This window comes from Elephas maximus, chromosome 3, assembly GCF_024166365.1.
Source record: "Elephas maximus indicus isolate mEleMax1 chromosome 3, mEleMax1 primary haplotype, whole genome shotgun sequence".
NCBI classification, from domain to species: Eukaryota; Metazoa; Chordata; class Mammalia; order Proboscidea; family Elephantidae; genus Elephas; species Elephas maximus.
Window position 1 is genome coordinate 55853813 of NC_064821.1, and position 13889 is coordinate 55867701.

The window sequence follows — 13889 nt, forward strand, 5'->3', positions numbered from 1 at the left end:
TCCAGGGCCATGGAGTGAGCAGTGTCCCAGTGCCTAATGGGTCCCCATGGGCACAGTGCACCAGGACACCCACCTGCCTGGCACAAAACCCTGGCTTTGGCATGCCTGGGGAGACTTCCCTGGCCCAAGGTGCCTGGCAGGCCTGGCAATTCCAAGTGAGGGAACTGGGGCACTGTGGCTGCACCCAGGGCTGCACCCCAGTTTTTCCAGTTCCTGATGCCCGGCCCTAAGGTGGCAGCTTGGAGTGACTCAGGGACAGACACTCTCTGCTGTGATGCAAGTTCAGCCCCCGGCAAAATCCCTCCTCCCAGGGCCAACCACCTCCCTGGCTGGTGGTGGCGAGGCCGTGGGGTCAAGAGGTCATGATGGCAATTCACCTGAGGCCAGTCACCTCCCAAAGCCAGGCCCAGCTAGTGATCATGGCTTGTCACCCCAGCCCGAGGACACATAGCCTGGACTTTGTCTCCACCTGACAGGCCACAAGCAGGGACCTGCAAGTTACTGACCCCACAAAAGAGGGGAGCTGATAACTCAGGCCCTGGTGGCTTCTCGCAGAAGTGGGGGCCCGTGCCCATGGCCAATTGCTGCTAGCACCCTGCCCCTTTTATACACACCCTGGGGAATCACCGGCACATTCTTTCACCAAGCCGAGATAAGCACCGCTCCCCCCAGCCTCCACCTCCTGCTTTCTCCCTAACACCCGCCTTTTATCTCCTGTTTGCTTTCCCTGCCTCCTTCCTTCCGTTCTGGGGACCCATTTACCTCCGGAGAGGGAGGGAGAGGTCCAGTGCCTGCCGGCAGGGCTGCCAGGACCTGACTTTGCCTATAGTGTGAGCTGCCCCCCCACATCACCCACTTCTGCCAGGCCAGAGGAAGCCCCACAGAACTAAGGCCTGGACAAGCCTGAGAGTCACGGCCAACAGCTTGCCAGAGCCGCCACCCTGAGGATCAGCCATGTCCCAGTGAAGCCGGGTTTCTGCCAATAGCCCTGCCTTGGCCCGAGACCACTTTGCCTAAGGACCTTCAGCCATGGGCCCACAGGTGGGCCTGGGCCACTCAGGACACTAGTGCTGGGACCCCCTCCTCACCACACATGGTGAGGTTGCTGTCAATAGCTTGCAACTGAATTCTCAGACTAAGCCAGCTCAGAAAGTCACAGTCACATCCACTGGGCCAGCAAGAGTCCCTAAGAGTCACCGGTCCAACTCACTCATTCTACAGATGGGAAGAGTAAAGCCCAGAGGGGGACTCGCCAAGGTCACACAGTTTGTGGGTAGAAGGACACATGGCATGGGCCAGGAGCCCTAGCTCTTTCAGTCTCTGGTCACCCTTTCTTCTCTCTGAGCCTCAGTTTCCTCATGTGTAAAATAGGGATAAAAAGTCCTCAGTCTCTCTGGGCTGTTTGTGAAGACTGAAGGAAACCTCACTTGTGAAATGCTTAGTAGGGTGCCTAGAAGGGAGTGTCCCTGTGAACTTGGGGACAATGAAACTAGAGTGGGGAGGGGGCATCCCCAAGGGGCCAGGCCCACTGAGGGAGCAGGAGTCTTCAAGAAGGGAATTCCCAACCCCACAGCCCTACTTCCAGCTCTGGCTTCCCAGCTGCTGGGCTGAGCTTCTGGCCAGGGCCGCTGACCACCTGCTCACCTGGCCAGCAATCCCCATGGGCTGAGGCGCCAGCCAGGGCCCCACCAGCTTTGCTGCCGATGCCAACACAGGAAGCTGAGACAGACAGAGAGACAAAGCCACCCTGGGGGAGATGGTCAGCCTGAGTGACTCCACTGTCCCCTGGGCAGGGCTGGTGGGGGGCGGGGTGAGGGTGGGGAATGAGCTTAAGGGAAGCTGGCTCATTCCTGACATAGCTCCCAGAGCTCTCCTGGGCTGCATGCCCACCTGTCCGCACATACCACCTGGGAGGTGCTTTCCTTCCGCTGCCCGCTTAACTCTTTCCTGAGCTCTGGGCTTCCTAGGGAAAAAACTCTGACGAGAAATGAACTTTGGGAATAACCCAGACAAGGTGCTTGGTGACCTTGGCGTATCCATGCTCGCTTTCTGGACTCAGAAACCCCAACGAGAAAATCGGGGTCTATGGCCCCAGGGAGGGTCAGGCAGAAGGGCAGACCCTCCCTCCACCTCTCCCTGACATGCTCAGCAATGGTCCCCGATCACCCTCACTTCTAAACGAGCCCCTGACACCTGCACCAGGACCTGCCATCTCAGGGCTGCCCAGAGAGCATGACCCAGGGCCAGGTGCTGAGTCAGGGGTTCCAAAGGAACTAGTCACTTCCCGCCCCATTTCCTGACCCATCCTCTGGCCCAGGCACCGCTGCATAGCCCGGATTCAGATCCTGATTCAGCCCTGTCTTAGGTGTGAGACTCTGGGCAAGTCCCTTCACTTCTCTGAGCCTCAGTTTCCTCACCTGTTAAATGGGATTAATAACAGTCCTTGTGTCATAGAAAGGTGGCAAGGACTCAGCAAGAACATCCAGGCAAAGCACTAGCTTCGCTCAGTACCTGCCAGTTAGAAACCATTTACGTCTATGCTGGGTACGGCTATTGCCTCCATCAGCATCATGGTCAGGGGCTTCTGAGAAAAGTCTGGAAGCAAAGTATAGCCAGCCTGGGAGTTCTCAGAATCTCACTCACTGGGGCCTGGCCACACAGAGCGCCCCCAAACCACACGGATAGGACTTCTGGTGATGGGTAGGGGTCCCAAGGAGGAAAAGTCAGGGCAACAGGTGGCTGGCAGTCAAGAGTGTCGCACAAGCGAAGCTGAAGATTTCTGTCTTGAAAACCAGTCCTCCCACTGGGCTTCATCCTCTCAACCCGGGGCCTGCTCAGCTCTTTACAAACAAAGCCTGCCAGATCCCTGACCCCCCACCTCCGGAGGAGGGAAGGCTGCCCCCTTCCTAAAGAGACCCCCCCAATCCCAACCATCCACTTATCTCAGCAGGGCCTGAATCACCAGCCTGTGGAAAGTTTTCAGCTGCCCCTCACCCCCACCCCTGCATTCTTTTGCGAGGATGTCATGTGGGAGGGGCCTGCTCACCCCACTGGGCTGCCTCATGCCCCCCCCCCTCCCCGCAGTCATTGTCTGAGACTCAGAGTATGCTTTTGAGGTCACCAAAGGCAGGGGCCACCTGGGGGAGGCTTGCTCAGTAAAGGGGAGCTGGAGGACAAGGGGGTGGTGGGAAGGGCTGGAACAGAGGCTGCCCCACAGGATTATGGCCAGAAAGGTTCTCAGGGAACTGCTATCCAGGGGCTTACAGACTGTGTTAAGCAAGGTTCTGAGGGTTTGCTTTCACAGGCAAGCGGCCCCATCAGAAAGGGCTTCGGGCTCCTTCCACATTTCAGTCGCTTTAACGAAGGGTCCATGGCTGAAAACAAGCACAGAGTCTGCTCGTGCCATTCAACTTTCTCATTTTACTGACAGGAAACCTGGGGTCAGAGATGACGACTTGCCCAAGGTCACCCAGCAGGTGTGTGCAAAAGCAGGTACAAAACTCCTCATTTCTCAATACCCACTTATCTTGGCAAAGAAGCTCCCAGAGAGAGGGAACAAACTGGCCTTCCAAAGGTCAGTTCAACTGCCCCGCAGCCGATTCCAGAAAAATCACCCACTGAAAAAGCCCTGTTGTTGTAGGGATTTCCATTGTCACAGGCCCTGGCCGCACCGAGGTACGGTCTCCCCGATGTGTCAGGAGCCTAGTTAATTGGTCTGGTCATGGGTATTCTTCCAAAGCTCCCCAGGTGGTATATATAAATTTTTGTAGGAGAGACTGACTTGATTTGTAAACTTTCACTTAAAGCACAATAAAAAAAAAAAAAAAAAAGTTCCCCAGGTGATTCTAATATGCAGCAGAGGGTGCAAATCCCAGGTCTAAATCAATCACCTCCACACACAAAAGAGGACCCTGAGGCTCAGAGAGGTTAAGCGGCTTGCCTGAGGTCACACAGTGATTTAACAACAGAGACAGACCTTGTTCCTGGGATTATACCATATGTTCACCGTGCTGGCATGTGGTAGGTGCTCAAGATATATTTGTGGGTTGAATCAAATATAACAGCCACACTTATAAAGCACTTATGTGTCAGGCACTGATCTAAGCACTTTACAAGTATTAAGTCATTGGATTATCAAAACAACCCTGCGAGGTAGGCATTACGGTCATCTCTGTTTTACAGATGAGGAAACCCAGGCACAGAGAAGTTAAGGAACTGGCCTAAAGTCACATAGGTAAATGGAGAGCAGGGATTTGAACCCAAGCATTGTTGTCCTAAACAGTCCCTGGATGGCACAAACAGTTAAGCGCTTGACTACTAGCCAAAAGGTTAGTGGTTCAAACCCACCCAGAGGCACCTTGGAAAACAGGCCTGGTGATCTGTTTCCAAAAGGTCATGGCCTTGAAAACCCTAGGGAATAGTTCTACTCTGCAAATGTGGGGTTGTCATGAGTTGGAATCCACTCAACAGCAACTAACAACATTCTTGTCCTACCATCCATGCTCATAACCACCACCCTATACTGTTACTCAATTCATTCATCCTGAATGAATTAGTGGATCCAGTCAGAAATAAGGGAACTGGCGTTCAGCAAGGCCCCGCAGCGTCTACTAACAGTACCACTGCATGTCAGATCAGAGACAAACTTCTCAAGATTCAACAGCAGACCTGGGGAGAGAACCCGGGAACGCAGCCTCCCACCCCAGCAGCTCCCCTTCCCTGCCACCCCAGCACCACCACTCACCTTGACAGGCGTCCTCCACCTTCTCGTAGCCCGCCTGGCACAGGCACTGCCCAATGGGCACCAGCCACTCACCATCCACCGTGCAGTGCATGCGGGGCTCCTCTCCCCCCGGCGGCACCACGGCGTGGTTTACACAGGTGCCAGCCACGGTGGCCAGAGAGGGCGCGTCAGAGCCGGCTATGGTCTCAGGGAAGTGGGCCAGGCCCTGCAGTAGCTCGGGGCACTTCTTGTAGTAAACACGGACGGAGAGCAGTGCCACACAGGCACCGATGTCCTGGAAGGCCAGGTAGAAGCCCTTGCGGCTGAGCGGCCCCACGGAGCGCTCCTCTACGTTCAGCTTTACGTGGCGCGCCTGGAAGTCGCTGCTGACAGTGATCTCATCAGGCGCAATGGTGTCAATCTTGGTGAAATGTCGCTTCTGGAAGTTGGTTCCATAGTCCACATCAGACTCAGCGTAGTAGAGATTGAAGGTCTCCTTGCAGGAGCTAGCGCCACCAGGGAAGCTGTTGCAGTCTCGTACGGTGAACTTGAGCTCAATGAAGATGCGCTCGGCCTCACCACGGTACACCCAGTTGGTGCGGAGCCAGTTGTCCTGGTCGCCAGCCACCACGTTGCACACCGAGTACATGTAGATGGGCTTGTCGTCCATGATGCTCTGCATCAGGTCCCACTGCACAGAGGCCAATAGGTTAGTGAGGGCAGGAGCACAGGGGAAACTGAGGCACAGGTGGCAGAGCTGGGCACTAGGAAGATGTTTTAGAGCTCTTGCTATCCCCATTTTACAGGGAAAGAAACTAAGGCCCAGAGAAGTGCTTCAAGTCACCCACCCACAACCAGGAGTAGCTGAGCCAGGATTGAACTCCAGTCTCTGGGTGCTGAGCCTTTACACTAGGCTGTGAGCCTGGGGTGAAGTCTGAGGGGCTCCAGCTCACTCTGTGACCTCGGGCAGGTCACTTAAGCTCTCTGAGCCTCAATGTCCCCATCTGTACAATGGGTGCAAGATCCCCTACTTCACAGAATTGCTGTGAGGATAAATAACATATCATCTACAAAATGCTGAGCACAGTGCCTGGCACAGGGTCAGTCACGCAAGGTGGCTTCTAAAATAATAATTCTAAAAATAATATTGTCATTATGATTATTATTCACTCTGTGTGTGTGTGTGTGTGTGTGTGTGTATGTATGAGTGGCAGGGGAAGAGGTTAAGTCAAAACAATGGATGATCCTCCACCATTTAGATTTTGACTTTGAAACAGACCAATACATGTTCTTCCCTCCTCAGAACACAGCTCAGCCTCCTCCAGGAAGCCTTCCCATGTTGGGCCAGATGACAATCTCTCGCTCCCATGGTTTCCATGTCCCCTTTATCACAGCACTTGGCACCTGCATGATGATGCCTAGTCTAGATCCCACACTAGACCTTGAGCTCCCTGGGGCAGAGACTGAGTCTAATTCATTTCTCTCCTTGCCTGGCATAGAACAGGTGCTCAGGAAAGTATTTGTCAAATGAATAAATGACAGCTGAGGGGCAGAGGAAAGAGGCCTGGGTTGCACTGTGTGACATTGGCCAAGGTCTTGCATGCCCTTGGGCGTCACTTCCCCACTCAATATAATGATCTGTGTTCCCTCCTAGCTGGACATTCCAGGACCCTAGAAATCTGCTCAGAGCTATACCCCAGGCCTCCTCCAGCTCCTGCCCTGACCTCTCAGAGCTGGGATGGCCAGGGGACAGGCACAAGACTCACAAGGATCTGGTTAGCAGTGGGAAGTATTCTAAGTAGCCCCCTGGAGACACCCCTCTTCCTGGTTTAGGGCCCCAGGACAAACTCAGCAAGGGCCCATTATACAGATAGGGAAAGTAAAGCCCAGAAGACAACAGTATCTTCTCCAAAATCACACAGCAGTCACACACAAAGCCAGGAAAAGGACCTCAACCTTTTGCCCACCAGCCCTGGTCACAGCCTCCCCTTACCACTGACACAAGGCAGGGCAGGAGGGAGGAAACTTGGGTGGGAACGAGGCAAAACAAACTCAGCCCTGAGCAGGAAGGGGAAGCAACAGCTGGGGGGGCAGGAAGAGGGGCTGGCAGGAAGGAACCTGATCCGGTTCCCGAGGTTGCTACCCGAGGTTGCGAGGTTCTGGAGGTTTCAAGGTTGCTGGGAGCCAGGAGCCACTGTTCTGTTTCTCCACTACCCTTCACCTCCTGGGCTGGGACCACAAAGGCAGAGGGAGCCTTTAACCCCTTCCTTCCCAAGAAGTGGATGGAAGGAGCCGGGGGGGTCCCTCTGGCCATCAGTGTTTCTAGGGTCCCTTTTCTGCTAGGGCCTTTAGCTGTCTCCCCAGCTCCTTCCACCACTCAATTCTTTCCCCTACCTCCAAAGCCCCAAGCAGCTCTGGCCCAGGAGGGCTGACTCGGAGGTCTGGTCTAGGAAGCAGTATCCTGAGTTTGAACTCTGGTTGAGTTATTTGATCTAAGTCAGTCCCCATCCCTTCTCTGGACCTCAATTTTCCCATCTATACAGGGGACCAGTGACCCCATTCCCATATGCCACCCAACCCTGAAGGCTTACCCCTTTGCCATATGGCTGTGTGAGCCAGCCGAGCTCGCCTTTAGCTGCAGCAAAGTCCAACAGTACAACTGGAAGAGAGATGGAAGAGGAGGCTGGGTGAGCTTAGGGGTCTCGCCATGGGTCAGACCTTGGTGGAAAAGGTGAGAGTCCCTGCAGGAAGCCCATGAGGCCCAGATGGCCTCCTTAGCCCTCAGAAAGAGACTGCACTACATAGAGTCACCACATCCAAGAAATCTGTTCCTTGACAAATTGGGAAATGGAGGCCCAGAGAAGGAACAGAATTTAGTTCAAATCAGGCAGCAGTTTGTGGTGAGGACTAGACTTTCCATCTCTGAGGCCAGGGCTCTAGCCATGTGGCCTCTCCGCCAGCCCCCAGCTGGGCAGAGCAGGACAGAGAGCTAAGCCCAGCGGGAGGACAGCAGCTGGGTAGAGAGCTGGGCCCAGTAAGCAGGGATATTAAGTGACACCAGGCCTCCCTGTCTGCTTCCTTGAACCAGGCCCTCGGCAGCACTTCACAGCATGTGTGCCACTGGGCCACTGGGTCGGGACACTCATGTCTGCTCTCACCACATCCCCCGCAGCGTAAAACATCCCCAACACCAGCAGGCCTTGAAACACACACATATGCACATGTATGTGCACACACGGCTCATGGCCCTCCAAGAAGAGAGAGCTATTACCAGGTGGGAACAGCTCTGGGGAGGGGAGGGGGCAAGGCTGTGGGAGGAGTAGGTCTGGAACCTGATCTGCTTGCCACAAAAGCCACAGAGCAGGCGGGATAAAGCCTTGAACCCATAGGGGCCTCTAGGAGGGGCCCAAAGATACACACAGCTGGCCAGGCCTCCTCCCTGGGAAAGTGACTCCCACTGCCCTTGCGCCCTCACACCCTGACCACTGCTGTTCCAGGGGTGCCTGGTGGACCGGGGATGGAAACCTCTATAGGGGACTTTCCAGACCCAAAGGGACCAAGTGCCAAGACCATGCTTTCCCCAAAGGGGCATCTGCAGCCTGGGGAACGGGCTTCATGGGAGGAAAGCACAGTGCCAGGGGCTTCCCCACACCTGGCCCTGCCCCTGGGCACCTCCCATAGTCCACCCTGGCTTTCTGCCAGGCCCAGCAGCTGCATCTAAAACACAAGACCCTGGGTTCTCCCCTTCCTCCATTTCCAAGTACAGTCCAGGTAGCTGCCAAAAGGTACCACCCTCCCAGGATGGCAAGGAGATTGGGGAAACTGAGGCACAAAAGCTATGCAAGTACCCCAAATTCGGGGAGTAAAGGTCTCAGGTCAGGGGAGGGGCAAGTAATGAGTTCCTTTGGACCTGCAGCATGTGGAATGGGGCCTCCAGAAACAGCAGAACTCGGAAGAATGTTAGCACTTCAGGCAGGCTGGGTGCAGAGGTGGCACAGACTGGGAGGGCTGGGAGCCGGTTGAGGGGTTGGAGGCTCTCAGTAGTAGTCTTAGAAACCTTCTCCTAAGGTTAGATGGTCCTCCAATCCTAACCTGAGGGCCCCCAGGCCTGGTGTGAGGCCCTGCCACCCTGACCAACCACTGACCTGGGCCAAATCTCCTCTCTAGGAAGGGACTGGGCAGCCCAGACAGGGAAGAGGAAATCCGATGTGGCACTGGTCCCAGGCAGAGGCCACGGGGGTAGGGGAGGCTGGCTGGGATTGGGGGGACAGGGATTTGTTCAGACATGCCCAAGGCCCAGGCTTGAAAAACTCACTAACCCCACTAGCAAATGGAATGTTCCAGCTGTACAGGAAGGAATCTGAGGGTTCCTGACTCCAGCTGGGTGGGTAGGTGGCTGGTGAGTTCTGCACACACACCCTCCCCAGCCAGGTGAGAAGCTATAGTCTGTGCCTCAGAGGGAAGGGCTCCTTGCTCCCAGCTCTGAAGGGTTAACCTGGCACTGAGCCCCCCCCCCACACATACACTGTCCCTCCCAGAGTCCCCTCCCCTTCCAGTCCTGGGCCTGGCTCTAGAAGTATCACAGGGCTCCATCTGAGAAGAAAAGGGGCCTTCACACAGGAAGGAGCCTCCCCCAGGGGCTTCCAGCCACAGCCCCCTCCCCGGGAAATTCCCGAGAACCAACCACCAGGAACAGGAGCCCAGCCCTGGGTCCCTCCACCCAGACGCGGGTGCGGCTCTTCCCTGAGCTCTTCCAGGGGCAGGCTCCTGCTTCACTGAAAGAGGAGGGGGCCTGGGAGCCCCTCAGCTGCCCCGTAAGGCTTCCCTGAGCGGGTGTGGGCTAGGCAAGGCTTGTCCTTGGGCCTTCCGATCCCAGGGAAAACAATCAACTTTCCTCTCCGCCTAAAGTTCCACCATTAATGCCATCCTTCTGGGTCTATATTGCTTTAGAGCTTTTTATTCAAATGTAGTAGTGTCACCCACTCCTCTACTGTCGCTTCCCTATCCCCCCCCCACAACCAAGACTAGCTAATACCTAAAGAAAGAGGGGAGGGAAGGCAGGGGATCCTGGAAAAAAATGAAGAAAAAGGGAAAGGGGCAGAAGGCAAATTGTGCCCTTGCAAAGTCAAGAAGTCCAGAATTTTCCAGGCCTCCTGGCACTTTCCAGCCCTCTTCCCATCAGCTGCTTCAGGTCAGAAACCCCTGGAACCTGCCCAGACCCACCTGGACCCCTGCCCAGCTAGTCTCCCTTCCCAGGAAAATCTACCATGAAACCACAATGCAAGGGGCCCTTGCACTGACAGCTCGAGAAGCCAGATGCCCAGGTCTGACCCTCTGTGCAGAGGGCTGGCAGGGCTCAGCCACTCCACCACTCACTGCAGTGAACATGCCTCCCTCAGTTTACCCCATTTGTAAAAGGTGGGCAGATTCTGTGAGCGTTGAGAACCTAATGGCCTCCATCTGGGGGCTCCAAATACAGCCCAACTCCTCTACCCACTGGAGGTGGGGGCAAGAAAGGGGAAGAGAAGTCAGCAGCAACTTAGGTTAAGGGGTGGGAGGGCAAGTATCTCCTTCTATTTGCCTTCCAACCCACCCCCAGACGGATCTGCCACCTCCAGCCTAAATCCCAAAGAGCATAACAAACCAGCAGCTGCCAGCCGGGCCATCAAATCCCACATAGGCACACCTCTGTAGGGGGGTTTTCACGGGGACTTTTGGAGCTTAAGCAAAAAGGCTCCCTCATCCCTTACTGGGCAGTACACACCCCGCCCCCCCCCCCATTCCATAGGTGGGACTGGGTTAATTACATAGGCCAAGAGACAGCGGCACAGGGGCATAAGGTCGAAGTGGCTCCAGGTTTCCAGGCCAGAGAGAGGCTGGGGCTGCAGGCAGCAGAGCAACCGCTGCAGAGTGTCAGTCCTGCCTAATCCTGTGGCCCCCCATGGGCAGCCTGCAAGAAAGGCCTGTACTTCTTCCAGCTGTCTCTCCCTTCCCTTCAATCACAGTCCCCCAAGGAGGGGAAGGATCAGAGCTGGCGGGGGAGGTATTGGGGATGGCAGAAAGTCCTCGGGAAAGCAGTTCCCAGTCAGGACTAGTCGCCCTGTCTGCTCCAGGACTTGGGGCAGGATGCCACCCTCTAAGCTGCTCCACACTCAGCGACCCAGCCCTCCCCTCTCTTCCTCACAACTTGTAATAGCAAGCCGTCAAACCCCAGTCTGAGGGACAGAAAAGGCAACCAAGGCTCAAGAAAACCTCCACCTGCCCAGGGATTCCTCAGCACTTCCCCTTCTAGAGTTGCGGAAGACTCCCTCTGCCTCGGCAGTGGGGAAAACTTGTTCCCATTGTTGGAAACTAGCCGCCTTGGCTGATGGACAGGAAGGTCTTCGGGCAAGTGCAGGGTCCCCCAGCCTCTCTTCGACCCCGGCTGAAGGACAACACCCTCAAACCCACGCCCGCCCCGCCCAGGGCAAGGCTGGCTGCCCCTCGTCCAGAGAAGTTCTGGGAGCGCTGGGGCGGGGGTGGGTGATTCAGCTCCCCCACCCCCAGGTGCCCGGGCACCTTGGTGGCCCTGGGGTGACGGCTCCACACCTCAGGAGCCGCGCCCCCACCAGCTGCATTTCCTCGTTCTGAGTCACCCCTTGCTCAAAATGCTTGGCTTTGGGACTTCCTGTCCTCACGCGCGTCCCCGAACCTGCCCCGCGAGCCTGGAGTGCGGACTGAGAAGCAGGGAAGGGTGCGCGTGGGAAGGATTGGCCTGAACCTCGCTGCATGCCCTCCTGCGGGGACTGGAGGCAAAAGGGGTGTGGAGAAAATCTCAGGGAGCAGAGGCTTCCACAGGGGGCTCCCTGCCTACCCAAGATCGCCCTCCCCAAAATCAGGCGCCGCCACAGGAATGCCTGCCCCGCAAAATGGGGACGATCGGGTTAGTGAACTCGGATCTGCAAGAAGCTGAGCTCACGGAAAGCCTTTCAGACGCCACCAGACACTTCTCCAAGGGACCCCACGCCCCTCGCGGTAGCGCTTTCCTGAAGCCGCTGCCTGGGCTGCAATCGCATGGCCGGCACCGCGTCCCCTTCGCTGCGGCCTCCGAGCCTCACGCGCTCGGGCGCAACCCTAGCCGGTAGAGCCTCTACAAGCCCGCATGGGGCTCCCAGGCTCGTCCGGATCAGACCCGCTCGCCCTCCGACTCCAGCGTTCCAGGACTGGGCGGTGCCAAGTCACTTTCCAAAGTTGTGAGCGTCGGTGCCGCCGAGCTCGGGGCAGGCACAGGGTCCCGGGTCCTGACGGGTCCCGCCGCGCCGCGCGCACTCACCTTCCTTGCCCTGCGCCGCGGCGGCCACGACCGCGGCCAGCGCGCAACCCCACAGTAGGGCGAGGCAGGCGCGGGCCGCCCGGCGCTCCATGCCGCACTCCGCGCTCCCAGCTGAGCCTCTGCGCCCGGCTCCCGCACTCCTGCCGCCGGCCTCAGTGACCCGCTCCCTCCCGCCTGCCGCGCGCAACTTCCAGCCCTCCTGGCCCTAAAGCTTAATGGAAGTTGAGTGAGAACCGGCTCCTGTTCATTCATGCCCCGCGCTGACGTCACCGAAGCCACGCCCTCAGGAATGTCTTTAAAGGGGCTGGGCTGGTACTACAAGGGGAGGGAGGGGAAGTTCCAAGGAGGTTGGGCCGACCTGGGGCCCTGTGGACCCGCTGGCGACCCCCAGGCTTCCCCGCGTTAGAGCTCTTCAGAGTGGCGGCACCCTGGCGGGCTCATCCCCGAGGATCTCTGAGCGGGGAGTCCTCGACACAGACCCCAGGCGCGCGGATGGTTTGCGCTGAGCCGTCCCAACGCTCGCCCTTTTGCCCTTCCCGGAATGGGCTCAAGTTGTCCTGAAGGCTCGGACTGAATCGGGACGGGAGTTCAAGAAGCAGCTGCCTCTTCAGCAGCAGGCCTGGGAAGGGGAGCCCCGAAATAGACCCGGTCCTCCCCTCTTCCTGGGAACTGAAGGCTGCACCAAACCGCCACTGCTGGAAGTCAACAACGGCATCTTGGCTAAGAACACGTCCGACGTGCGCTATCTTTTTAAAATTATTATTTTACTGTGGTGAGAGATACTTAATTAAATAAATAAATAAAACATAGGCCATCTCAATTTCTGCATGTACAATTCAGTAACATTGATTACCTTCCTCAAGTAGATACACTATCTCATTTAATTCTCATCTGTGAGGCAGATGAGAAAACTGAGCCTCTAAAAGCTTAAAGGACATACCCAAAGGTCATCAGCATTTGAACCCATGTGGTCTCTGCTTTAACCACTGCACCATACTGGGGAAGGGCAGGCAAAGGCTGCTGTGCAGAGCACCCACGACGCCCTACCCTGGAATGGCATCTTATGACACTTTGGTGGACACCTGCCCCCACGTGCCCATTCAAGGGGCCTCTCCGGAAGTTTCTCCAAAAGAATCTCATCACCCCTCCTGACCGAAGCTGCAGGTGTTCTGTTAGTGAAACAAACCGGAAATGTCCTCTCCCTGCCTTCCCTGGCCACCCTGGAGCTGCCTGTTGCCCAACTGCCATTCGGCCAATCAGGGAGGAGCAGCTGCACCAGGCATTTCCTTCTCCTCACCTCCTCCTCTCTCACCCAGTCCTCCACTCTGCTTCCTGCTCCCCTGGGCCTGCCTTCCCAGCAACCACGCTGGGCTACTCTGGCACCAAGGTCTTCCCTGCCTGAGGTGGACATCTTGGCCTCCCAGCCTCAGCATCTGCCCTTGGGAAGCGAAGCGGGCCCAGACATCTCCCCTGGAGTGTGGGGTGGAGGTTAATTACAGGTGTTAGGAAAGTGTGATTAAAGCCTTTGACAGAGATGATACGAGGGGAGCCTTGGTCTTCTGCAAATATGTGTGAGTGTGCAAGTGTGTTTGTGTATGTGTGTGGACATAAGACTGTTGATGTATGTGTGCATGAGTGTGTGTGTGAGTGTGTGGACATAAATGGTGTATTTGTGTATGGATGTGAGAGTATTGGTGTATGTATATATGAGTGTGTGTGTTAGTTTGTGTATAGACCTGAGTGTTGGTGTGTGTATGTGTTGTGTGAGTGTGGGTGTGGACATGAGAATAATGTGTATACAAGTGTGTGTGTGTGTGTGAGTTTGTATATGAATCTGAGTGTATGTATGTATGA

General features: G+C 56.2%; 1 protein-coding gene across 2 annotated transcripts in view; it reads right to left on the minus strand.

Moving 5' to 3' along the window:
• Positions 1–12264, minus strand: part of EPHA2 (EPH receptor A2) — a 29745-nt gene extending 17481 nt beyond the window's left edge. Inside the window, exons 1-3 of one of the 2 annotated variants that reach the window (XM_049878025.1) lie at positions 12036–12223; positions 7315–7382; positions 4745–5414 (exon numbers count right to left, since the gene is read on the minus strand). In XM_049878025.1, the coding sequence (XP_049733982.1) occupies positions 4745–5414; positions 7315–7382; positions 12036–12126 (829 nt within the window). In that variant the 5' untranslated portion in view covers positions 12127–12223. Of the gene's footprint in view, positions 1–4744; positions 5415–7314; positions 7383–12035 lie in introns of both variants that reach the window. The other variant, XM_049878024.1, reaches the window with a different exon arrangement.
• Positions 12265–13889: the final 1625 nt, after the last annotated feature.